The sequence below is a fragment of the Orcinus orca genome, chromosome 6, assembly GCF_937001465.1.
Source record: "Orcinus orca chromosome 6, mOrcOrc1.1, whole genome shotgun sequence".
In the NCBI taxonomy this organism is placed as follows: domain Eukaryota; kingdom Metazoa; phylum Chordata; class Mammalia; order Artiodactyla; family Delphinidae; genus Orcinus; species Orcinus orca.
The window spans coordinates 87,703,986-87,731,659 of NC_064564.1; the positions used below are offsets into that span (position 1 = coordinate 87,703,986).

Consider the following 27,674-nt stretch of genomic DNA (forward strand, 5'->3'; position numbering starts at 1 on the left):
GTGTGGCGTGATAAGGATTCTGAGGTGTCTTGCAGCAAGCATCATGTAACTGGGCTTTAATCCAGTGTCTGCCAAACCTATTGATCACAGAGCCTCACCCCACTGTCATGCATACATTTCCTCCCCCTTTTTTTTCTTTATGAAAAAACTATTAACATCCTGTGGAACTAGGGTTCCAAGGAACACACTTTGGGAAATGCTGATGGTCATCAAGCAAGGAAGACACTGTGGACCAGAATAGCCTCCTGGAGTATCACCAGGAAGGGGGTGATCATGGTCCAGAAAGGGCGCCGGGGATCTCTCACCAACCAGCACACAAACTGCCTGGGAGAAAAAACCTTAGAACCACTGAATCCAGTGAAAAAGACAAAAAAGGCATCTGTCCTGAGCCTGTTTTCCCATCTGCAAAATGAGAATAATAAGCCCTGCTCTGTCTGGGGTCATTAGATGAGATTGTGGAGGTGTGCATTTGTGGAATGCTGACCCGCAGCACAGCTCCTGTGTATCACAGGCATTCAATCACAGGGATTCAATCAAACTTACCCAAGTGAAAGCTGCACAAATACAGGGGTGATGAAAAGACCAGGAGGACAGCAAAGAGTGGGCACAAAACCTCACAGCACCTAACTCAGGGGCCCATGTGTATTTCAGGGGCAAACAACCCTAGGCCTATCGATAGTCTCTGAAGATATGAGTACATTAAAACAGCGAGAATCCCTGGTGCCTCTAGCCCCGGGAGTCTATAGGAATTGGTGGCAAAAGCATGGGCTCAGAGCCCACTAGATCCGGTTCTCAGCCAGCTCTACTCCTTCCGGGCTGGGGAACTGGCATGCAGCTCCAGTCCTCCGTGTCTGTTTCCCCAGCGTGCAGGATGAGGTTAAACCATGCCAGCCTCCAGGCTTCTGGTGAGGACAGATGACACTGGGTTCCAGCTGCTGCACACAGTAGGTGCTCAATGACTGTGTCTCCTTAAAAAAGGTTGGGATGCGAGGAACATTTATAAAGGTGTCTGTCAGTGATGGCTAAAACAAAACCTCTTCTCTCCAGTCATGTGGGAAGCTGGCTTTTATGGGTGGGACGATGGGAGGATGAAGGAGGAACAGCATCCGCTGGATCAACGGACAGAGGGAGAACACGATGAGGCTCCAGGCAACATGGTCAGGACTCCCTCTAGAAGCCAGCAGAGGGTGAATGGGCACTCACGGCCGGGGGAGGGAGAGATGAGAGGCCACATCTCCCAAGGAGACCAGCATGCGGCCAGGCAGAGCTCACGGTAAAGATGAGAACTCTGCAAAGGCTGCTATCCATTGCGCATGTCCCACGGACCAAGTGCTTGACGCACGCTGGCTCTAAGCACCAACTTACCCGTCCCTGGCCACACAGCTGGCTAGCTGCAGGGCTGAACCAGAACCCTGAGCCTGAGTCCAGAGCACACGCTTTCTCCACTCTTCCGTGCTGCCCCTCGAGGCTGGGACCACCATTCCTTTCTTCTCTTGCTGTCCAGGTCCTCAAGGGTGGGGACTGGCTCTGACTCATTTCTGCACCCCCAGCACCCAGCGGTGCTGGTCGAATGAATTACGCACTTGAAGACATTTCAGAAACCTACTGGACTCAAAAGTCAGAGTCCTTTTCATAGAATATGACACGGTAGAAAACTACACAGGCTGATTCCCTTCTGAGGAATGTAGCCTTAGAAGAAATTCTAAATTCTTCACTTCTTTGCCTAGAAAATGTGAGTATCCAAGTCCTTCTACAATGTAATGTATCAGGGTCTTCTGCTCCCACTCAAAGTGGAAAAGCCCTACTGTGATATGGGGTGAGCAGCGTGGAATATCAGAGCATTGTCTTGCCTGATGACAGACAAGGAAACTGAAGGCCAGGAAGGAAAAGGGATCCCTCAAGATCACACCTTGGGCCTCGCCATTTTTCCTACATAAAAGGCTGCCTTTGTAAGAAAGAAGTACGCATTCAACACATACATCCTGAACAGCTGTTGTACACTGTCTGCAGCAGGTGCAGTGAAGTGCTAGAGCAGAGTTATCACACGGAGCAGTAAGGGCCCCAGAGGCTGGAGGAGTTAGTTCTGTGTAAGGGAGTTGAGAAAGGCTTCATTTGATAGGTGACTTGGACCATTAGGGAGAAGTTAGAAGTTCTAAGGGAAGATGTGGAAGAGTGGCTAACCTTCTGCCAAAATATGTGCTCCCCCATCTAAGTACAGAGCTGTTGCTGTGAAGCCACTACCTGAACAACGACTACACGTGGGGCCACGTGACTATGAGTGGCCGATGGAACGTGAGCAGTTAAGAGCAAAGCAGTAAAGAAATGGCTGTGCCTTCTTCACCATCCCCTTCCCCTCTGCCAGCCAGAAACAAAGCCTCTGAGGCCCCAGGAATGGCAGAGCCACAGATGAAAGGAGCTGGGTCCCTGAATCACCGTGTGCTTCTGCCGAGCGGATGCAGCCATACTGGATTGTATGGGAGAGTAAGTCTCTACAGTGTTGGAGTTTGTTATAGCAACAAGCATCACCAACTACTACAGAAGGGAAGGGAAGACAGGTGTTCCAGGCAGAAGGACTAAGGCACAGCGGTGTGACAAAAACATAGTGTGTTTCAGGGAATGGGGAAGGTCTGATGGTGGCTGGAGCACCGGCCACGTGAAGGGGGTACTGAGATTCAGCAAGCTCACGCTGGTCACCACAGGAAGGAAGGTCACGTACAGGGATTGTTTCCAGGGGCCCTGGTGTTGCTGGCGCTGCTCTCGAAGGAAGAGTGGAAGTTGTGAATGGTTTCCTGTAAAATTTGTCTCTCGCGTCCCTGTGGAGGAAATTGAAAACAGACACAGAAAGTCTTGTTAAATCTTTTAACCATTAATTCAATTGACACAGTGCTGTTAACGTTTAACTCATACTTGAAAAACCCATGGGCGTCTTGGGGAAAACAAATTACCTAATTGAAAGAGTACTAAGTTTAATAAAAACATCCTGAGTCAGAATCTCCCCCAGCACCCACAAACACAGCATGCCAGGGCTGGAGAGCCCCCAAGATGCAGGGGTCCAATTCCCCAGATGAGGAAGGGCAGTAGAACCCAGGGAGCAAGAATGACTTGCCCTGGGTCACTCGGCCCGGAAGGGACGTCTCCTACCCTGCCCTGTGCATCTTTCCAGCCCTCGTATCTCCAGGGACTTCAGAGGGAGCTGAACTTTCTGATACAGAGTGAGAGTTTGAACTGCCTTTACTCCCCCTTGTCCAAAAGATGACAGATTCGTTTTCACAGTGATTCACTTCTCACCCCATCCTTGCAGACCCCCCTCCTAGTTGCTGCTCTTTACACACGTATTTTGAGATGGGAAAAGAGGGGGGATGTGGATGTTTTTTTAAGCCCAAAGAACATCTTCACTGAATACGTAGGCGAGAGGCAGTGATATATAGAGGTGAAGAAAAGAGACTGGAATCACACAGCCTGGGTTCAAATCCCAACCCTCCCATTTACTAGCTGGGTGACCTTGAGCAAGATACTTCATCTCTCTGGGCCTTAATTTCCTCATCTATAAAACGAGGATGATAATTGTACCTCAGATGGTTGCTGCTGACATTGGGCTGTGGGTGGGCAGCAGGAGGCCAGCATATCCTGACCTCAGAGAACAGCAGTGTAGATTAAACATATATATATATATATATATATATATATATATATATATATATTTTTTTTTTTTTTTTTTTTTTTTTTTTTTTTTTTTTGCGGTACGCAGGCCTCTCACTGTTGTGGCCCCTCCCGTTGCGGAGCACAGGCTCCGGACGCGCAGGCTCAGCGGCCATGGCTCACGGGCCCAGCCGCTCCGCAGCATGTGGGATCCTCCCAGACCAGGGCACGAACCCGTGTCCCCTGCATCGCAGGCGGACTCTCAACCGCTGCGCCACCAGGGAAGCCCTAAACATATATTTTTTAAACTAAGAAATAAATGTGGTCAAAATGTAAAGCAAATTAAAACTGAATAATCTCTGGCAGATTGTTTTCTGCCAAGAGTGGAAAAAAAAATAAAAAACTCTACCGAATGAGCCTAGACTTTAAACTTTCTCTTCCTTTATTGCATGGACTGCCCTTTCCAGATCCCCAAGCAGAGACCTCTAGTGCTGACGAGGCCTCCTGGACACTTGGGAGGGCAGAAGAGTCTCCCTTCACACAATCCTTCCAGGTCATTCTTCCAAGACAGCTGGGAAAGTGCCATCAGGATTCCATCAACACACACCTAAAGGCAGCAGGGAAGAGGACAGAGCATTGGAGGTGGGGAGGTGGAGTCAGAGGACCCCGAATCCCTAACCCACTACTCACTCTGTCCCAGGCATGACCCCATGCTGCTGAGTTTCTGTATCTGTAAAAGGGGGATGGTATCACATGCTGGGGCTGTGATGAGGCTCAACCTGAGATAATGAACGGGGTGACACTGTGCAAACTGCAGAGGGCTAAAAAATAAATAGAGGGAATGACAACCATGTCATTATTAGACACCACCTTAGCCTTAATTGCCTGAGAAATGAGGTCAGGGCGAGACAGGGTTCCAGCACACTATGCTTCCTAACCTCAGGAGGGAGCCGCAGATGATGAAAACCATAATCACTCCCTGCATCCACACCTGATTGAAGATGATAATGATAACTGCCCTTTAAAAACCCCCAAGTTTCAAAGGACCTGCCTGATAATTCTCAAAAGGAAAAAAAGCAAATGGTCATTAAAAGTAGAAAAAATGTTCAGTCTATCTAGTAGTTAAAGAAATACAAACCAACACAAGGCATACTTCTCGGCCTATCAAATTAATAAAAATTAAAAAGCAAATTGGTAGTACCCAATGCTGGCAAGGGTGACACTGGAACTTATAACCACAGCTGGTGGGGGTGTTCACTGGCTCCTGCTGGAAGGTATTTCAGGACAAAGTACCATATACCTTGACTTAGACTCTGACTCCATAATTTCACTTTTTTTAGATGTCTATTCTGAGGAGATAATTAGAAAGCCTTATACACGAAGTTGCTCACTGTAGCACTATTTATAGAAAGTTGGAATATCTACATATCCAACAAGTAGGGATTAAAAAAAATAATTTTAGTACATCCTTGCAAATTTATTTTATTATATTAAAAGAGTTCTTAATGACATGGGTAACTGCATATATTTACTGTTAAACAAAGTAAGTAGAATATAAAATTATAGATCCAAATTTATCTCAGCCACATAAACATTCAGCACAAAACACTGCAGAGCGATCTCACCAAATACGAACAGTGCTGGCCTCTGGGTAGTTGGATCGTGACTCCTTTGAAAGTTTTTTTCGCCTTTCTGGCACTGTGCAAATTTAGTAAGACAAATATGCACAACTTTGAATAATCACAAAAAAATGGGAATGGAAAGAAGCAATGGCTTTAGGACCAACTAAAGGTGAAACTCAGGCCATCATTTCTGTTTAACCTTCTCCAATATAGCACTTGTCTGAAACTAACAGACTAATAAGCTGACTTGAGTATACATCACAACCCGGATACTGGGGTGGGCTCACCTGGAAGTCAAATAGTTTGCAGGCTGAGGGTCCACGCTGCTTTGCTGATATTTTTATGGCTGAGCCAGGTTTTGGGCGAATATTCATTAAAAAAAAAATTTTGAGGAGGCAAAGATGGTGTCAAGATGGCAGTGTGGGAAGATGCAGAGTTAGCGTCTCCCCACAACTAGGGTGCCTGCCGGCCGCTGGTGGGGGACACTGATGCCCAAGGAGACGGGAAGAACCCGAGAGTGAACTGGTAGGATGTAGGGGGACTGAGGGGGTAGGAGAAGTGAAGGCCAGACAGGATCAGCGCCCCTGAGGCCAGGGAGATCAGGAGAGGCAGGTGGGAGGGACTCTCCGGAAAGAGCATGAGAGGAGCAGAGGGCAATCGCCTGGCCCACGCGGGCCGGGGAGCCTGCTGAGCTCCCAGGCGGGTCCCCTGCCCTCCAATGCCCCGTCCAGGCCAACAGGTCCTTGGGAGCATAGGAGGGAGGCCAGGGAGATCAGGAGAGGCAGGCGGGAGGGGCCCTCCCAGACCGGAGGAGCAGGAGAGGTGGGAGGGAGTTTGCCCCACCCACTCGAGCCCAGAAAGCCTGCTGGGCTCCCAGGTGAGGTCCGCTGCCCTCTGAGACCAGGGGTGGGGGGCACATCTGTGTCCCTTCTGTTCCTTGAGCCTAAGCCCCACCCCCCACAGCCCCCAGGGCCTTTTCCAGCCCTGTGGGTCCTGAGTATTGGCCCCACCCACCGCCCAAACCTCGCCCTTGCTTAGGCCCCGCCCTCCACAGCCAAGGCCTCCCACCAACCCGCCCCTTTTATTTTTTGCTACTCCATGTGGCTTGCGGGATCTTGGTTTGCGAGCCTGGGGTTGGGCGGAAGCTCCTGTGGTGGGAGCTCCGAGTCCAAACCACTGGGCTAACAGAGAACCTCAGACCCTAGGGAATATTCACCAGAGTGAGGTCTCACAGAGGTCCCCATCTCAGCACCAAGATCCAGCTCTACCCAATAGCCTACAAACTCCAGTGTTCGAAGCCTCAGGCCAAACAACCAGTAAAACAGGAATACAACCCCACTCATGAAGAGAAAAAAAAAAAGGAGATTGCAAAAAAATATGTCACAAATGAAGGAGCAAGGTAAAAACCTACGAGACCAAATAAATGAAGAGGAAATAGGCAATCTACCTGAAAAAGAATTCAGAGTAATGATAGTAAAGATGATCCAGAATCTTGGAAATAGAATGGAAGCACGGATTGAGAAAATACAAGAAATATTTAACAAAGATCTAAAAGAACTAAAGAAAAACAGAGATGAACAACACAATAACTGAAACGAAAAATACACCAGAAGGAACCAATAACAGAATAACTGAGGCAAAAGAACGAATAAGTGAGCTGGAAGACAAAATGCTGGAAATAACTGCTGAGGAGCAGAATAAAGAAGGAAGAATGAAAAGAACTGAAGACAACCTCAGAGACCTCTGGGACAACACTAAATGCACCAACATTCGAATTATAGGGGTCCCAGAAGAGAAAAAGAAAGGGTCTGAGAAAATATTTGAACAGATTATAGTTGAAAACTTCCCTAACATGGGAAAGGAAATAGTCACCCAAGTCCAGGAAGCACAGAGAGTTCCATACAGGATAAACCCTAGGAAAAACACACCAAGACACATATTAATCAAACTAACAAAAATTAAATTCAAAGAAAAAATATTAAAAGCAGCAAGGGAAAAACAAAAAATAACATACAAAGCAATCCCCATAAGGTTATCAGCTGATTTTTCAGTGGAAACTCTGCAGGCCAGAAGAGAGTGGCAGGATATACTTAAGGTGATGAAAGAGAAAAAAACCTACAACCAAGATTACTCTACCCAGCAAGGATCTCATTCAGATTTGATGGAGAAGTCAAAAGCAGCTCCTGCAGCTCAATAACAAAAAAACAAACAACCCAATCCAAAAATGGGCAGAAGACCTAAATAGACATTTCTCCAAAGAAGATATACAGACGGCTAACAAACACATGAAAGAATGCTCAACATCATTAATCATTAGAGAAATGCAAGTCAAAACTACAATGAGATATCATCTCACACCAGTCAGAATGGCCATCATCAGAAAATCTAGAAACAATAAATGCTGGAGAGGGTGTGGAGAAAAGGGAACACTCTTGCACTGTTGGTGGGAATGTAAATTGATACAGCCACTATGGAGAACAGTATGGAGGTTCCTTAAAAAAATACAAATAGAACTACTATACGACCCAGCAATCCCACTACTGGGCATATACCCTGAGAAAACCATAATTCAAAGAGTCATGTACCAAAATGTTCATTGCAGCTCTATTTACAATAGCTTCCCTGTATTTGCAATACATGGAAGCAGCCTAAGTGTCCATCAACAGATGAACGGATAAAGAAGATATGGCACATATATATACAATGGAATGTTACTCAGCCATAAAAAGAAACGAAATTGAGTTATTTGTAGTGAGGTGGATGGACCCATCTGTCATACAGAGTGAAGTAAGTCAGAAAAAGAAAAACAAATACCGTATGCTAATGTATATATATGGAATCTAGAAAAAAAAGAAGATGGTACTGATGAACCTAGTTGCAGGGCAGGAATAAAGAGGTAGACATAGAGAATGGAATTGATGACATGGAGTGGGAGGGCGAAGCTGGGGCAAAGTGAGAGTAGCATCGACATATATACACTACCGAATGTGAAACAGTTGGCAGGTGGGAAGCAGCAGCATAGCACAGGGAGACTGGCTCGGTGCTTTGTGATGACCTAGAGGAGTGGGATATGGAGGATGGGAGGGAGGCTCGAGAGGGAGGGGATATCGGGACACGTGTATGCATATGGCTGATTCGCTTTGTTGTACAACAGAAACTAACACAGTATTGTGAAGCATTTATACTCTATTAAAGATCTATTAAAAATTTTTTTGGCTAAAATGTTCAAACTTTTTTGATTGTGTATGAAATATATTTTATATCACAACCCTGTTACATGTAAATCCATACAACTTAAACAAGCTTTAGCCTTCTTACCTGCAAAGAACGTTGATATTTTCTGCTCTGTTCTATTTTGCTTGTTAAAATGCTACTCATGAACTACTAAATTGATTCCACAACCCTCCAGCATGCTGTGGACCACAGCTAGAAAGACATGGGGGTGAGGGGACAAGGAAAGCTGGGCATCTCCTCTCCCAAGTGTCCTGAGTTTTCAAATGTGTACAGAGCATTTGAGCCACAATGGGTACCCTTTTGGCCAAGATTCAGTTTCGAAAGAAAGAGGATGAACATTAGGAGAAGCTCCTGCCCTAGAGCCATCAAGAAGGAGACAGGAGTCGGGGTCAGGCGGGTCCAGCCCAGAAGAGCCGAGGCCCCAGGCGTCCAAAGAGCTATTGGAAGACACACTCGGCCTGAGAAGTTCTTTGCTCTTTCTAAGAACCAGCACAGACTTGCCATGGTAACCTAGAGTAGGGAAGATACACTTGCTTTTGTGATATTCAACGTCTCCCAATCATACCTTTGCTCTAAGATGCACTTGACACACAGTCCTCATTTCCACAGGACTTTGGCACTACTGACCCTTGAATAATAGGGCCATTCTCCAGCGATTAGTTCAGCTCGGCCCCTTCCCCTTGCACCTATCTCCACGTGGGTTTGCCTGACTTTGCAGGGTGGATGCTACCTGTGGGGAGGACATGGGTGGCGTGGCATGTTGGATGCACCCGGATCTTTCAGTTGGGAGATGATCAGCTGGGGCCCCCAAGGAAGACCACGGTATTGGGCTGAATGTTTGTGTCCTGTGTTGAAACCCTAAGCCATCAATGTGATGGTGTTAGGGGGTGGGGCCTTTGGGGGGTGATTAGAATTAGGTGAGCTCATGAGGGTCAGCCTCCCATGACACCATTGGTGTCCCTATAAGAAGAGATAAGAGAGATTGGCTTCTCTCTGTTATGGGTCACATGGGGACACATGAGAAGGTGGCATTGTGCAACTTGGAATAGGACCCTCACCAAACTCAACCACTGGCACCCTGATCTTAGCCTTCCAGCCTCCATACTTTGAGAATTAAATATCCATTTACAAGCCACCTGGTTTAGGTATTTTGTTATGCAGCCCGAACGAAGACAACCACCAGCGGATGTTCCTCTTGATGGGGCCCCGCTTAGTATGGGATACAAGCTGTTACAGAAACATGGAGAAGGGGGGCAATGAATTTCAGAGAAAACTTAAAGAAAAAAATGTTCAGGCCTGTACAGACTTTAAGACAAATGTCCTCCTTTGGAGTGGGCTTGAGATGTCACATCATCCACTCTGATGATGACAGTTTCCTAAAATTTGCAAACCAACCCAGTCTGTTTTCTTTTTATGATTCCGGACCAAGGAGGCCATAACCACTGAGGGCAGAGGAGAGGTTCCAGAAGCATTAGCGGTTACCATCTACCAAGCCCCAGGCCAGGCTCCAGGGACACCTAGCTCCTGTCTTTCCATGCCCTCCGAGGTCCTCACTGGCCCTACATCTAGAATCTTTTCTGTCCTTCTCAACTGGCCTAGGCTTGGCTTTCCTCACCTCCTTCCTCCCCTTGGCTCACACATCTGGCCCTTGGAGGCCAGGAGGAGGAAGGGTCCTAACTTCTGAGCCAGAGCCTCCTTACCATCACTCACCTAGTCCCCACCCCGAAGCCGTTGGACACTTGACTGGGTCACCCTCAACCACCCTGAGAGCCTTACTCTGTCCCCTCTGGCCTCCCCTCACACCAGGCATCTTTCTCTCCATGCTCCAGCCACTCCTTTAGTTCTTTAAATGCACCACACATCTTCTCACTGCAGGGTCTTTGCACATGTGCTGCCCTCTGCCTGGTCTGCACTTTTCTTCTACCCCTTTGCCAGGTGGTTCCTGTCTTCCTTCACATTGCAGCCCTCCTGCCCTTCCTCGGGGATGTCTTCCAGGCCCTTGCCTTACCAGTCCCCACTCTAAGTCAGGAGCTCTCACAACACAATTTGCCTGTCCCGTGCCTGTGGATTATACCGAGGCAGGATAGCAGAGAGGCCAGGACACAAACTCTGGGTTCTAATCCTGCCTCTGCCACTTACTGACTGTGTGATCTTAGGCAAGTTCCCTGATCTCTCTGTGCTTCAGTTCCCTCATCTGTAAACTGGAAACAACCTCAGCAGCTTTCGTGAGGGTTACACGAATGACTAGATGTGACGTGCTCAGAGCAATGCTGGGCACTGAGTGATACTCAGTGCTCAACACCCACACAGTGCCTGGGACATGGCAGACAGTTAAAGGGAGATTTCTCATGAGTAAATCAATGCTCTGAAGAATTTAGTGCTGGCTTCAGGTGATCCACCTGCAGTAAGCCACCCTGAGGCTTCCGTTCCCTAGGTGAACCCTTCCTAGCAGCCGAGACCTGCCCACCTTCTGCTGCTCATGTCTAAGGGCAGGGCAGAAACGGTGCTGGTCTCCGAGTTGGGGCTCACTGCCTCTCTCGGAGCCTCTGCTTCCCTATCTGTAAAGTGAGGCAGCAAGGGTCCCAGGACAGGTGAGCAGTGTTTAGGAACAGGCCACTTGCAGAGGAGAAAGAACACACAGCAAAGACCTGCAGGAAAATGCTTAGGCTTGCAGACACCTGCAATGCCTGAAGCAATGCCGACTACATCACTTTGAAGGACAACCTCACAGCCTACACACAGGCAAAACAGTGACGACCACGATGGCAGAAAAACCAGCCCCCAACCCGGCGAGGCTACAGGGCTGGAGGAGCTGCTTCCACACAGTGTGATGCTGCAGGAACCAGTGAGAAGGACCCCCTCCCTGCCCCCGACTCTGCTCCTGGGCTGCACGAGGAGAGTGTGAGGGTACCGGCCTCCCGGATTAACTGAGGAAAGGTATGCACAGTGATCTGTGAATGATAAACTGTTACGTGGATATTTACTTGAGATTGTCACTACAGGTCTGTTTAATATTTCTGCGCCTACCTGGCAATATATAGAAAGAACCATAAAATGGTACAATCGCTAACATAACCTTGTATTGTGGAACACAGCCTGAAGAACAAAACAACAGCAGAAAAAGCAAAAAGGCAGAGATGTCCATTCTGGTACTATTTACAATGGTCAAATCCCAGATTTTACCTGTCACTATTGTCCAACAAGTGGGGAGCTGTTCGGCTAAGTGTGAAAGAACAACAGGTATGCAAGTATTTATACGTTATTGCTTGAATAAGAGACCAAAAGAAATCCAGCCCACGTTAGGGAAAAAGACAGAAGGCAGAGGAATGTGAATAGCCCAAGAGCGACTGTACAACTGTCTGCAGAGTGAGTGGTGCCTCACTTCTCTTGTGTTCTGTTTGCTTGTTTGTTTTTTGCATATGTGCCTTTGGGTGGGTGGATGGGTGGGTGGAGGCATTGCTAATCTTTAGCTCTAAAGCTGGTGAAACAGAAGTTGAACATTAGACAAAAATGCAGGATGCCAACAACAACAACAACACTGACTGACAGATCTCTGTGTGCCAGGTGCTCTGCGGAGCATTTTAGTCCCGGCAGCGAGCCCATCACCCCCACCCTACAGACAAGAAAGCGAGGCTCAGAGGAGGGTGTGACTTGCCCAGGGTCACTGTAAGTGGAGGAGCTGGGATTCAAACCCAGGTCGGCCTGACCCTGAGGCCTGTCTTAATCAACTTCCACTGTGCTCCGGAGGGCAAAACCCAGCCCGGTGGGGTGAGATGACCGGAGGGAATGTTTTAGCCAAATCTAAGGAGAAACCACCTTATGGGAAGAGAGATCTCGAAAAGGAACAGGCATACTCAAAGGTAGTGACCCCTCGGTCATGAGAGGTGTATGAGCGGGGCTGTCGTCCACCAGGTGTGGGGGAGAGATGAAATCAGACCATGAAGGTCCCTGGAACACTGGGGCCGAGGATCCTAGTGAAGCTCTCAGCTGTTGGAAACAGGAAAAAAAAAAAAAAAAAAGATTGAGAACAATACCTTGCCTGCGTTCAGTTCAGAAATCGCTGCCAAAATCTGCTGCCTGGACCCGTCTGTCTTAATACCCAGCTCCTTCAGGTCGCCATCGGTGAGCGTGAGGAACGCTTCCATATCCACCTGGGGAGAGAGAGGGGGATTGGCTGCTATCTGCTCGGCGCCACACCCCTTTTCCCCAACCACAACCAGACTATCACGATAACGAGCTATTAGTGCTTATGAGCAATGAATTAATTATGATTTACTACTTCCAAGTCCTGGCTTTATGCTGAAAGTTTATTTGAAAACATCATTAAAATCGAACCCTCAGGACTTCCCTGGTGGTGCAGTGGTTAAGAATTCGCCTGCCAATGCAGGGGACACGGGTTCGATCCCTGGTCCGGGAAGATCCCACATGCCGCGGAGCAACTAAGCCCGTGAGCCACAACTACTGAGCCCGCATGCCTAGAGCCCGTGCTCTGCAACAAGAAAAGCCACCGCAATGAGAAGCCCACGCACCACAACGAAGAGTAGCCCCCGCTCGTCACAACTAGAGAAAGCCCGCGCGCAGCAACGAGGACCCAATGCAACCAAAAATAAATAAAATAAAAAACAAACAAAAACAAAACAAAACAAAAAAAACGAACTCTCCTCAGCTCTAAGCCTGGGATTTTTAGGAGCGGTGCATTCTGGAAAGACTCTGAAAACGAAACAAGTAAGGGAAGTCTCTGAGACGGTAATCTGGGTGACTCGAGTGGTAAAAAATCCAAGTCTTGGTACTAGAAAGTTAATTCCAATGTTGCTGCACTTTTAACAGTATCCGATACTGCACAGAAAATATGAGTATGTGGCAGTACTCACCATGTTCCCCCCCCCAAGGACAAGAGAGATGCAGACTGTGGAAAGACAGAGTGAGAAAATAAACAAGCAGAAGCAATAAAGGAAAGAAGGGCCATTGGTTTTTACCAGAAAAAAAAGGGCATCTCAAAGCTGTTCAATCCTTGGTTTTTGCCAGAGAAATTCTAACATTTCTGTCATCCCTGCCTAGGCCTCAGCTCCAGGAGAAATTTCTTCCCTGTCTTGATCTCTTTTAATAGTCACTTTACTTTCTTGGATTTAAAAAAAAATCTTGAACCAGGTTTGAGTTAGTGGGGAAGGGTCTGCTCCCTTATCCAACATCAAGCTTTCCCTGAGATGCAGAAAGGGCCCCTCTGATAACGGATAAGCTCCCTGAATCCCTCGGACACTTTACAGATCACAAGGTGCTAACGGGATCAAGGAAGAGGTGACATGATTTTGACGGAAACCACCTGCCCCCGGCCCTGCTGGATACTCCCCTCCCCCACCATCCCAGACCTGTGGCAGAGACCCCACACCCAGCTCCTCAGAAAGCACGGAACGCATAAAATAAAAGCAGGCAGCCATCAGCAAACAGTAAAGATTTTTTTGACGATGAGAACAATCGCCACTGAAGTTTAAGACATCAAGGAGGCAGGAAGGACAGGCTGGTTAGGGCAGAAAAGCAAACCAAGGAAGAAAGCCACAGCACCCCTTACTGTTTCTTGAACAAAAATACAAACTCCTCAGATTTTGGAATTTATGAATTAGATAAGATTCTAATGACCAAATAATTCTGCCTTCTCAAATAACAGAGAAAATGTTAAATAATATTTAAATCAAACTGACTAGGTTGAGTTCATCTGCCCAGTGAGGAACATTTCTCTTGCCATAATTTAGCTTGAATTATTTTTATAGAGACTGGATTTTCTTCACAACCACAATGCCTTTTTTTATAATGGCTTTTGGCTTTTATTCGGAGGCAGACCCTTTTAAATTTAAACATGATCTGTTGTATTTACTTTGAATGCCAATATACTGTGTATTACCCCCCCCCCCCAAAAAAAACCAAACTCCTCAACTGCGTCTCAAGCTTGTTGGGGACAATGAGTGACTCTCGTGATTGCTACAATAACTATGACAGTTGTCATGTGCTAAACTGGGCACCAGAATGTTCTAAGCCAGTGATTACACCCTGGTGGCTAATGGGCCCACTGAGGAGTTTTATTTGGCCAACAGTAAAAATTTTAACATCTTATTGAGACGTAATTCACCTACCATACAATTCACCCATTTAAAGTGTGCAATTCAAAGATTTTTAGTGCAGAGTTATGCAACCGCCACCACACTTAATTTTAGAACATTTTCATCACCCCAAAAAGAAAACCCATACTCATTAGCAATCACTCCCATTCTCTCCTCCCCACATTCCCTGGCAACCACTAATCTACTGTCTGTCTCTATAGGTTTGCCTATTCTGGACACTGTATAAATGGAGCCATGCCATATGTGGCCTTTTGTGACTAACTTCTTTCACTTAGCACAGTGTTTTCAAGGCTCATCCACGTTGTAGTGTGGATCAGCATTTCCTTCTTTTTCATGGCCTAGCTACATTCCATGGTATAGAGATAACACGTCTTATTCATTCATCAACTGAGGGGCATTTGGGTCGTTTCCACTTTTTGGCTACTAAGAATAGTGCTGCTATGAACACTCTGTGTGAACACATGCTTCCAGTTATCCTGGGTATATACCTGGGAGAGGGATTTCTGGGTCATAAGGTAACTCTGCTAAACATTTTGAGAAACTGCCAAACTGTAGGACAGTAATTTTTAAAAATGTGACGGTTAGCGCTTTAGAGCAAATAGGAACCTCTTAGACTAACACAGACTATTTACATCCAGATACTGAACACAGGTTCATCAGGATTTGCTTTTTCACCTGCTTTAAACCTAAGAACGTGCCAGGCAATCCCCTTCAACTAGAAGGACAGAAACAAACTTCACTAGAGAGAGCAGAGTTCAAAATTATACAAGTCTATTATAATAAAACAAGTCATAAGGTCCCCAGGATTTCACTGTTATGAACTGAACCAAATGTGCTGAACAAGAATTCTATTGCCTCAGCTATCTCAGTGAAAAATATCAATCTAGGCTTACAGGATGACAACCTACATATTTAGACAACTGTTTTATGGTAAGATATAAATTGACATTCAGAAAGAACATCCTGGGCTTCCCTGGTGGCGCAGTGGTTGAGAGTCCGCCTGCCGTGCAGGGGACACGGGTTCGTGCCCCAGTCCGGGAGGATCCCACATGCCGCGGAGTGGCTGGGCTCGTGGGCCATGGCTGCTGAGCCTGCGCGTCCGGAGCAACAGTGAGAGGCCCGCATACCGCAAAAACAAACAAACAAACAAAAACAACAAAAAAGTACATCCTTACCTCTTGCTCCTCAAAAATGGGCTGATATTTCTCAAGTGATAATTTCTTAAGGATTCCAGTCAGTTCATCTTCAAGAGGGAAAGAATGTAAAATAAGATATTTTAGCATTTGGTAAAATGTATCAAGAGTGATCTTCAAACTTTCATAAAACAGTGGTAATCTTATTTCGAAATTCTACCAGAAACCCCAACACAGAAAGGAAATCTAAGCTGCGTTCCTGGGGATGAAGCTGAAGGTGGGTCCCGAGCCACCTGTTGACCATAATCTTCCCTTAGGGCAGGCTCTCAGCATTTGCCAAAACCCCCATATTGGGCTATGAAGACAGAAGATGTGGGGGCAGTTCATGGCCAGGCTCCAATGGCTGACTCTCCAATGGCGGGACCATGAAGTTCTTGGAGTTCTAGCTGCTGGGACTAAAACCCTCCCGTCTGTCCCAGAACAACTTTTAATTATGATTTCTTGACTGTTGTTAGCTATAGCTGCAGTAAACACTAATGCCAGCAGTCCTCAGCTAGACAGAGAAAGAACTGGAGAGAACAGGTAGGTGGGCTTCAGACCAGAGTCAAGGTTTGCCTCAAGCGTTCGGAGGCTGTGGGCTTCCTGAAGGAAGGGCGTGTCTGAATGGGACAGCAGAGCCAGATGGGCACAGACCAGGGGAAAACAGAAAATTTTGAGTATCAAGTTATCAGAGCAGGGAAGATAAAGGAGACAAAAGCAGCATCTGTGGGGGCTTTAAGAAACATTCCTTCACACATTCGATAAGGATTTATCAGACTAGGCACTGGGGGCTCAATAGGGACCAAAGCAGACCATAAGCAGGCTGTCAGGCTCAAGGCAATGAGGAAGAACAGAGCAGGGTGGGGGAGGTTGACAGGGAATGTGAGAATGTTGTTTTATAGAGGGCGGTCAGGGAAGGCCTCTCAGAAGGAGATATTTGAGCAGTAAATGAAGGAGTGAGCTGTGCAGATATCAAGGCAAAGAGCACCAGGCAGCATCCAGACAGTGAGAACAGCAAGTGCAAAGGTCCTGGGGCAGCGGGGGCAGCTTACAAAAGAGTGGACTGGAGGTTAGGAGGTCAGAGGTCCTTTTATTCACTCATTCATCATTCAACAGTGGCTACTACTGTGCCTACTACGTACTGGGAATGCAAGGATGGAAACGTCCATGCTGTGAAGGAACTCAGTGTAGCTGGGAAGATATAATGAAGAGGATGACAGCTGATGCACAGTGCTCACTGTCAGGCACCCTGTATGGATGATGCATCTCCTCTTAACAACCCCATGAGGTAGACCCTCTTACTGTCCCCATTTGCAGATGAGGAAGGCACAGAAAGCTGGGTACCATATCTCGGTTGAGGTCACACCACTAGTCCATGGCACAGCAGGGATTCAAACACAGTGGTTTAGCTACCAGGCTTCTCCTACACACACTGCTCTGCCACTTCTCCCACTGGTAATGAGTTTATGGTGAGGCGCATGAATAAGGGGATCTGGGGACAGAGAGGACAGCTGACCAGCCCAAGGGACCGGACAGGCTTCGCAGAAGAGGTGCTAATGAAATAGGATGTATGAGATGAAACGAGTCCCAGTCCACACATAATCTATTATAGGTTCATGACGCCTATCATGCTTTGCTGCTGTCATTCCCTCCACGAGTCTCTCTCCACATCTGTGTGCTGGTAAATGTTTAACAACTGGATTTCTGGGAGGGGGAATGTACGCACGTATGTAAGTACATGATTTTACTGATTTAAGGATGTGTGTGCACAATTTACATACAATAATAAATTACACAATACTCTGTATTATAAATTCCATATAGCCAATGCCTTCACTGCATTTCAGGCGTCTCACTGAATGCCTTCATTGATTTTTGCCTTACTCTTGAAGACACAGCCAATGAGTGTAGCTCCTACATGAAGGCTCACTAATGCTTCCGTTTACGTGAACATGCGAGATGAAATGAAATGATGAAGACATACGTTGGAACTTCATGTGAACAACTTTGCCGAATCAGATAATGGTTTTCAAAACCTTGAAGAATATTTTCTCAATTTTTAATGTTATTTTCAATATAACAGGTTAAACAGTTAAAGTTTAACCTGTATAATTAACACTGTCTCTGTCACTGTCTAGATGACATCCAGATGCTCTTTAAAACATTAAATCAAGCCCTAGTGGGTATTTGCTGATTTTCGTGGTATAAATGCCCCATTGTGGTCAATTTCAACCTACCAACATCATGTTCCTGGAAGTGGGATTGGGAAAGATGCACAGCAGTAACACATCAATACACAGTATTCCCACCACGTAGATAAAGGAGACATAAAGAATCTTAAGAGAACAGGTATTAGTAAAACGCACTAAAAATCAGTAAATAATATATTTTGTTTTAAATGCCACATACCTTTACATGTAACATAATCAGCTTAATTATAAGTTCATGCAGTTTGACTTTTTTTTTGTCTTCTTTTTTTTTAAGCATTTTTATTTTTATTTTTTAAAACTTTTTGGCCGCACAATGTAGTATGTGGGATTTAATTCCCCAACCAGGGATCGAATCCACACCCCCTGCATTGGAAGCATGGAGTCTTAACCACTGGACCGCTGGGGAAGTCCCTGTCTTTTTTTTACACATATTTTTGTTGTTGTAATTTGACTTTAAACAGCTGTGTTTAATTGCCAGCTCAACTGTTTCCTACAAATGTAACAATCGGTTCTGGGCCACCATTCCCGGCTCCCAGCCCCCCACTCTTCTCAGTCCTCCTGGCCCGGCACGAGGGCCACTCTTCAGTGAAGCCTGCCATGGTGCTTTGTGCCTTGCTGATCACACACGTTTGATCCCACCTTGCGTTACAATCATTTAATATTATTATGTGGAATGTATCTGAATCCCCAGCCTGATGATGAGTTATGCTGACACTGGCACAGGTTACAGCACCCAGGGCCTACCCCAGTCACCTTCATAGAAGGAATGTGAGGCTGAGAAGGCCACGTCGTCACCGCCCCACCACTTCCTCCAGGAGGAATGAACAGATGGACACAGGTGGGAGGATGAGCAGGGCAAAGGCTTGCATGCAGTCCTTGACTGAGGCTACAGATTTCCCACAAAAATATCATAAAGAATGGCTATTTGGGGATAGATTGCAGGCTCTGGTCTGTGATAATCTAATGCCTGAAGGACAAGGGTCTGGCTGCCTCGGGACCCAGGAACCCCAGGAGGGAAAACTAGGCTTTCTAAGCCAGAGAAGGTAATCTAAAAAGAATTTGCTGTCAGGTCCTCCTGTTTTTATCCCAACTAGGCTTTGCAAACCTTTTTTTAAATAATGAATGAGAGGGGAGCAAAGTGGGCATAGACAGTGCATTCTGATGACTGTCTCAACTCTGTTTTGGAAAAAGGTGGGGTACAAATCCCAAACTGAAACTGTAGGAGTTTAGATTCCTGAAAGCCTCTGAGGCGGGAGAGTTCATGGGTAGGGAAATGAAGACTCCACACAGAAAACACAGTTAGGGGGAATTCCTTGGTCGTCCAGTGGTTAGGACTCGACGCTCTCACTGCCAAGGGCCTGGGTTCAATCCCTGGTTGGGGAACTAAGATCCCACAAGCCACATGGTGTGGCCAAAAAAAAAAAAGAAAAGAAAAAGAAAAAAACATTATATAAAAAAGAGAAAACACAGTTAGGGAGGAATGGGGTTGCTAAGTGAATCTCTGAAGCTTTTATAAATGATTGCACTAGATATCACAAAACAATAAAAGCAGCCCCAAATAAAGCGGATGCCAATGGCAGTGTACATTTATCAACTCAGTACAGACCAGAGTCTGTGCAGTTGATTTCAACTTATCACTTGCTGGGCAGAACCTGCTCTGCACTCCCTCCCAGTAGCTGCAGCAAGATGCCTGCAAATGCACTTGTGAGGACCACACACACAATGAGAGTTTCCTCCCCTCTCTGATTTATACTCCTTGATTTGCACCTGCCTGGGCCCCATCTCTCATCAAAGCCCTGCTCCCTCCTCCCCCATCCCTGCTCCCAGGAGTCACCAGAGGGCAGTTGTAAAGGATGAGCTTCTTCTCTCCTTTATCTTTTATATTTTCACATCTTTATCTGGGGCCTCACTGCACAGCCTCCACCCCTGCCCGGCCGTCCGGTCCATCTTCCTTTCCTCATCATCCCCACTCATGCAACTTCCAACGTTCTCCTGGTTACATCTCCTGCTTTTGCTTGCCCTCCATCCACTTCCATTTTCCTCTGAGGAGCTACTTCTCTCCCTCTCCCAATCCACACAGACCTGACCCCAACCCTGGCTCCAAAGGCAGACACACTCCACCCTTGGGGACACAGAGATAGTCAAGGATGGGCAAACAACCCAAGTTGTTATAAATATAGTCAAGACAGGACAATGACCTTTACCCCTGGGATTTTGCTGTACCTACTAAGAAAGTAGCACTCTTTCTGCTGGGGTTGCTAAGTTAGTAGGAAGAAGTAAGCATGAAGCTGCTGGGTATATCCTTGCCACTACTTGAAGAGAGCTTACCTGAGACATGGAGAAAAACATTCCCTAAGCACCTGGATCCAGACACACCTGAAGAACACCCTAGATATTTCCATTATATGAGCCAACAAATTATCAGTTTTTGGTATTGTTTTTGCTTAAATCAGTTTGAGTGGAGATTCCATCCCTTGCAACTGACAGAGTTCTGATTCGTACAAGGTTCAGAGAAAGGTACATAACTGGGGTCGGAGAAGCAGTTCTATGGGTGTTTGTTTGTATATATAAACAAAACTCACCTACATTCAAAAACTACTACACACCTTTTAGGTATGTAAGCTCAATGAAGACAAAAATACAAGGTAGAATCAGGGAAGGGGAAAGACAGGTGTTTTTGTCTGACTGAAAAAATGATAAAACACCTGAACTAGGATGGCTATAGCAAAGAAGGGCAGCTGCTAGGTTACCATGGTGAAGAGGAAAGGGTGGGCTTTCAGGACCCCGGGGACTCACCCTCATCAGTGATGGTGCCACTGCTGGAGCCCCCGCTGCTCTTGGACTGCCGGTGGGATGAGGAGGAGGACACGGAGGACTCGGCTGCCTGCGCTTTGGGAGAAGGTGAAGGCGTGAGCGTGGGGGAGGTGCTTTTGGAGGTAGTGGAAGTTCCAGACGGAGGCCTTTTGCTCGTCTCCAGTTTCTGCTGAAAAGAATAAGACAAATACAATTTTTTTTTTTTTTTTGTGGTAAGCGGGCCTCTCACTGTTGTGGCCTCTCCCGTTGTGGAGCACAGGCTCCGGACGCGCAGGCTCAGCGGCCATGGCTCACGGGCCCAGCTGCTCCGCGGCATGTGGGATCTTCCCGGACCAGGGCACGAACCCGTGTCCCCTGCATCGGCAGGCGGACTTTCAACCACTGCGCCACCAGGGAAGCCCGACAAATACAATTTTGAGCCCAAATCAATTGAGTCCTTTGCCCACTGGGAGGGAAAACAACTTTCATACCAGGACTGGTGAGATTTGGGGTTTCTGCATTTACTCTTGACCTGTGACTGAAATTTTAGAATCCAAGCTATAAGCCCTCTTTATCTGTCTCTGTATGTCTGTAGATTAGAAAGGCCTTTATCCTTCATTGTGTAAATGTGTAATATTTTCTTATTTCCAGAGGTTATTAATAAATTTGATTATAAAGTCAAAAAAAATAAAAAAGAATAAGACAAATACATAAGCCATCACCTGGAGGGTAGACATGATTCAAACAGACACCCACAACAGGGAACACGTGGGACATTTGACTCAACAAGATATCTAACCAGGACTATGACATCTACTTAAGAAAACATGCAAAGCAGAAACAGTATTATCAAAACAGTTACAGGAAAATCCTCCCCTGGAGCAGAGAGGCAGGGAATGGGATGGAAAAAGTGGCACATAAGGAGCCAGAAAACCCGGGTCCTAGTCCTGCCCCTGCAGCTGCGATATTGTGTCCTTGGCTGAGTCCCCTAACCTCTCAGTTAACCAGCTCTAAAATGGAAGTGTGGCTTATTACAAACGAAGGCCCATTCTGCTCTTCATGTTTCTTCATTTAAACCAGTCACTTCTAACCTTTCACCACAGAACACTTATTATTTTTCCTTTGTGTGTGTTGCACACAAAAAGCCCTTCTTATTTTGAAATACTTCATTTTATTGAAGTACAGTTGATTTACAATGTTGTGCTAGTTTGGGGTGTACAACATAGTGATTTGGGTAGGGTTTTTTTGCAGTTTACATTCCATTATAGGTTATTACAAGATATTGGGTATAATTCCTGGGACTATACAGTAAATCCTTGTTGCTTATCTATTTTATGTATAGTAGTTTGTATCTGTTAATCCCATACTCCTAGTTTGTCCCTCCCTGCCCCCCTTTGGTAATCGTAAATTTGTTTTCTATGTTTGTGAGTACTCTTAGACTTACAATTACGGAAACTAAGAAATTAACACTGGGACAGTATCAGCTAAACTTACAGACGGTACTCAAATATCACTGGTTGTTACACTGATTCTTATTCTGGTCCAGGATCCATGCTGCATTGACTTGTTAGGTCTCCTTAGTCTCCTCCAATCTGTGAAAACTCCTTGGTCTTGCCTTGTCTTTCATGACCTCGACACTTTTGAAGAGTCCTGGTCAGGTATTTGTAGACTGTCCCTCAATTTGGGTGTGTCTTAATTTTTCATAATTAGATTTACTTATGGATTTTGAGGTTGATGACCACTGAGATGATGTGCTATTCTCAGTGCATCACACCAGGAGATACAAAGTATCAGTACCTTATCACTGATGCTAGCCTTGATGACTTAGTTAAGGTGTTGTCTGTCAGGTTTCTCCATTGTGAAGTTACTATTTTTCCCTTTATAACCAATTAATATTTGGGGAGACATTTTGAGCTAAATATTTTGTTTTTTCTTAAAAGTTTTGCCTGCTAATTTTAACATTCTTTGGTGCATCTTCTCTGGAGCAATTACTACTGTGATGTTCTTATGGTGTTTTGCTATTTCCCTTATTCCTTCCACATTTATTACTTGGAATTCTTCTGTACAGAAGACTTGTTCCTTCTCCCCCGATTTATTTATTCAGTTATTTATTCATATCAGCATGGGCTTGTGGATATTTATTCTCTGGGTTATAATCCAATACTACTGTTATGCCCTGGTCCCTTTTATTGGAGGGTGCTATTTAGAAACCAAAATCTGGACAGTAGGTTGCTCATGGCTACTGGGATATCACTGCTTCTAGGTCCTCTCAGTGAACAGAGCAAGGAAATATATGAAGTCTACTAACCCATGCATACACACATAGCTCTACAATAAGTATATTCCTATGTCTATCAATCTGTGTATATATGTATATTTATGCATACATTCATACTGATTCATACTGACACCTCTGACTCCAATCCAATACTCACAGGATTAGTTCTAGCATTTCCCCTTTGACTCAATCTCTGACAGTTAAAAACTGGGCTCATTATCTATAATATATTTACTTATTTGTTCAACCCTAGTATATATATAAAGTGTATATGTACACAAAAGGTATATATATGTAAAGTAGCTTCACAACTGCTACACCATAACGCCTGCAAGAAAAAAAAAACCTCAGATGAATTGGGAGATTGGAATTAACATATATACACTACTATGTATAAAATAGATAACTAATGAGAACCTGCTGTATAGCACAGGGAACTCTACTTCACTTTGCTGTACAGTAGAAACTAACACAACATTGTAAAACAACTATACCCCAATTAAAAAAAAAATCAACTAGAGTACAATGCTTTTGTACAGTTCTTTTTGTCTTTACTTTACTCTCACAATATCCATTTACATGTTTTCTCCCACCTCCTACAGTGCAGTTATGTCATTCACTTGTAATACAACTACATCTGTTGTCATAGTCTGCGTACATCCTTAGGTCCTGGTTGATTTTTTAAAAATTTGCATACAGTAAAAATAACTGTTGTGTACAATTCTACAGGTATTGATAAATACGTAGAGTTGTGTATTCCACCAACAGAGTACCATATGGAACAGTTCCATCATCCCCCATATTCCCTTGTGCTGTTTCTTTCTAGTCAACCCCTCCCCCCATCCCAACCCATGGAAATAACTGATCTGTTTTCCATCCTTATAGTTTTGCCTTTTGTATACTGTCATATAAATGGAATCAAACAATATGTACACTTTTTTGTCTGATGCAGCATGATGCCTCTAAGTTTCATTTAAGTTACTGCATGTGTCAGTAGTGTGTTCTTTTACATTGCTGAGTAGTATTCAATTGCATGGATATTACCACAGTTAGTTTACCTGTTCACCTGTTATGAGATGTTTCTAGTTTGGGGTATTTATGAAAAAACTGCTGTAAACATTTGCAAACTGATTTTTGTATAAACAGAAGTTTAAAAAAATTCATTTGGGTAAATATCTAGGAGTGAGAGAGCCAGGTCACATGCTATATGTATGTTTAGTTTTATAAGAAACTGACAAACTTTTTCAAAGCAGCTGTATCATTTTTGCATTCCCACCAGCAATGAATGGGAATTCCAGTAGCTCCACATTCTCACAGCACTTGTAACTTAATTTTTCTTTAAATTTTAGGCAGTCTAATAATAGGTGTAGAGTGCTGTCTCATTGTGGTTTTAAGTAGCATTCCCTAAATAATGATGTTGAACATCTTTTCATATGTTTACGTGCCATCTGCATATTTTCTTTCATGATACTTTTCAGATACTTTGCCCATTTTTAAATTTATTGGTTGTTTTCTCATTGTTGAGTTTTGAGAGTTCTTTATTCTGGATACAAGACCTTTATCAGATACATGATTCGCAAATATATTGTCTAGTCTGTGGCTTGTCTTTTCATTCTCTTAATGCTGTCTCTTACAGACAAAAGATATGAATTTTCATAAAGTCGAATTTAACATTTTCTTCTTTTATGGATCATGCTTTTGGTACTATATCTTAAACTTACTTGCCAAATCCAAAGTCACACAGACTTTCCCCTAGAAATTTTATAGTTTTTCATTTTGTATTTCAGTCTATGATCCATTTTGAGTTAATCTCTGAATTAGCTGTGAGAAATATGTGAAGGTTCATATTCCTGCATATTTAATTGTTCCAGCACTATTTGTTGAAAAGTCTACCCTTTCTTTGTGGAATTGCCTTTGCACCTTTGTAAAAAAAAAAAAAAAATTCAGTTGATTATTCTTTGGCCTCTCTATTCTGTTCCATTGACCTGTGTGTCTGTCCTTCCCTAATACTGTACTGTAGTTTTATAGTAAGTCTTGAAACTAGGTATTATGATTCTCTTTTTCATAATTCTTTTGCCTATTATAGTTTATTTGCATCTAAATATAAATTTAAGAATCACTTTCTAGATCTCTACAAAAAGAGCTAGCTGGGATTTTAATTGGGATTACATTGAATCTATAGATCAAATTACAAAAAAAGGGATATCTATTTATTTAAGCTTATTTGATTTATCAGTGTCTTGTGGTTTTCAACTTATAGACTCTGCGTATACTTTATTAGATTTATACTTAAGTATTTCATTCTCATAATACATTTTCATATAATTTTATTTTCATATAATACATTTCAAATGTATTGTAAATGATATTTTAAGTTTCATATTTTAAAAGTCTAACTGTTCTAATTCTAATTGTTCATTGCTAGTGTGTAAAAATACAATTGGGACTTTTGTATATTGACCTCGTATCCTGAGACCCTGCTGAACTCACTTCTTAGTCCTAGGAGCTTTTGTGTAGATTTTTTTGAGTTTTCTAAGCAGACATCATATCATCTAAAAATAGAGATAGTTTTCTTTCTTCCTTTACAATCTGTGTACCTTTTATTTGTTTCTTACCTTATTACACTAGCTATAGTTTTTGGTACAAAGTTGAGAGACAACATCCTTATTCCTGATCTTAGGCGGAAAGCACTCAGTCTTTCACCATTAAGTATGATGCTAAGTACAGGTATCTTACATGAGGTCCAGGAATTTCTTTTCAATTCTTAATTTGCCAAAAGTTGTGATCGTGAATGGAGTTTGAATTTTGCCAAGTGCTTTTTCTGCATTTTATTCTTTAGTCTGTTAATATGGTGAATTACTCTGACAAAGTGTTCTTTTTTGGGTATTTATCCTATTTAGTGTTCTCTTAACTTCCTGGACCTATGGTTTGGCATCTGTCATTAATTTGGGGAGAAATTCTTGGTCATTAAAAAATACGTATATATTCCTCTGCACCACCATTCTCTCTTTCTTCAGGGGTTCCAATTACTTGTATGTGAGAGTATTTGATATTATCTCACAGCTCTTGGGTGCTCTGCTTTTTTTCTTTTGCTTTACCTTCTTTTTTACTTTGTGTTGCAGTTTGGGTAATTTCTATTGCCCTATCTTCAGGTTCACTGATTCTTTCCTTGGCTGTGTCAGGTCTACTGAGGAGCCCATCAGAGGCATTTCTAATCTCTGTTACAGGTTTTCTATTTCTAGCATTTCAATTTGATTCTTTCTTATAGTTTCCATTTCTCTGCTGAAATTGTTACTCATAGGATCTTGCATGCTGTTCAAATTTTCCACTAGAGCCTTTAACATATTAATTGTAGTTCTTTTAAATTTCCTGTCACATAATTCCAACACCTGTTTCACATCTACATCAGATTCTGATGACTGCCTTACTTCTTGGGAGTGTGGTGTTTCTTGCCTTTTTGTACGTCTTATAATTTATGCTAAAAATTGGACATCTCATTTAGAATAGTAGAGACCAGGACAAATATTTTCCTGCCTGGAAATGGGTACACCTTTCCTTCTGCTAGGCCTTTAATGCTCCTTCGAGCTAACTACAACCCAGAGTGGAAAAAGAAGTCCCTTTCTTACGTTTTAAAAGACTTTGTCAATAAGCTGCCTATATTATTAAGGAATTCTTCCTCTGCTTTTTCTATAAAGACAGACATTCCATAATAAAGCTTCTGGTTAAGCAGAAGGTAATTGGTATATCCCTAAGAAACAGATCTATCCCAGCCAAGAGCAAAGAAACACAATACTCTAGGCCTTGTGTGCAGCATTATTCGGGAGGGAGCAGATAAATATAAACTTTGGGATGCTCTGAAATATTTGAACCATTCCTCTCATGCGCAGTGTGGCAGATTGATCATGTAATGGCATCATCTCCACCCCTCCCTGGATCAATACCCTTTGCTATGTAACTCTGTGTGGTCTCCTGCACAGAGGGTGTGATGACTTAGTTACTTGATTGGTTTTCAACTTATGCCTTTGACTAGTGCCATTAGAACATACCCAAGCTTGCTGTGGGCATACATGGCCCTGTTTTTTTGGTCACCCCAGCCAAAAGCCAAACATCTAAGTGATCCCCTCAGACCAGAAGAACTGCTTAACTAAGTCAAGACTAAACTGCCCAGCCACAGATCTGCAAGCAAAAGAAATGCCTTCTGTTTTAAACCACTGTGCTTTCGGGTGGGAACAGAAAGCTGATATTCCCAGTGGGCCTTTGGGCTTCCTGAGATCTGGGAAGTGTTGAAGCATACTCTGATCCCATTCCCCCCAATTCTGTGTCTCCTAAGGCACACTTCATGTGAGAAGCCATGCCTTACAAATATCCCGCCATCGCAGTGGTGCTTGTTTTAAGCAAAGTACAAAACCCAGATTTAGGAGGCTCATATTTTGAATACTAATTTCTAATTCTTCCTAACGCAGTCTTTGAAAAGCACTTCATGTCTCCATTTTGCTGCTGGAGCCTTTGACAGAAAGCCCACTCCTGTGTCCTTTGGTTTAGGGCAGTGGTTTCTAAGAACTTGGGCTGGGCTGGCTGCAACACTCCCTGGGGAGAAAAACAGATTCCCCTAA

At 44.3% G+C, this 27,674-nt stretch overlaps 1 protein-coding gene across 2 annotated transcripts in view; it reads right to left on the reverse strand.

Moving 5' to 3' along the window:
• Nucleotides 1-678: 678 nt before the first annotated feature.
• The window catches only part of ANKS6 (ankyrin repeat and sterile alpha motif domain containing 6), a 55,425-nt gene continuing 28,429 nt past the window's right edge, over nt 679-27,674 (reverse strand). The window contains exons 12-15 of one of the 2 annotated variants that reach the window (XM_033431183.2): nt 20,787-20,970; nt 15,784-15,851; nt 12,530-12,646; nt 679-2,813 (exon numbers count right to left, since the gene is read on the reverse strand). In XM_033431183.2, the coding sequence (XP_033287074.1) occupies nt 2,709-2,813; nt 12,530-12,646; nt 15,784-15,851; nt 20,787-20,970 (474 nt within the window). In that variant the 3' untranslated portion in view covers nt 679-2,708. Of the gene's footprint in view, nt 2,814-12,529; nt 12,647-15,783; nt 15,852-20,786; nt 20,974-27,674 lie in introns of both variants that reach the window. The other variant, XM_033431182.2, reaches the window with a different exon arrangement.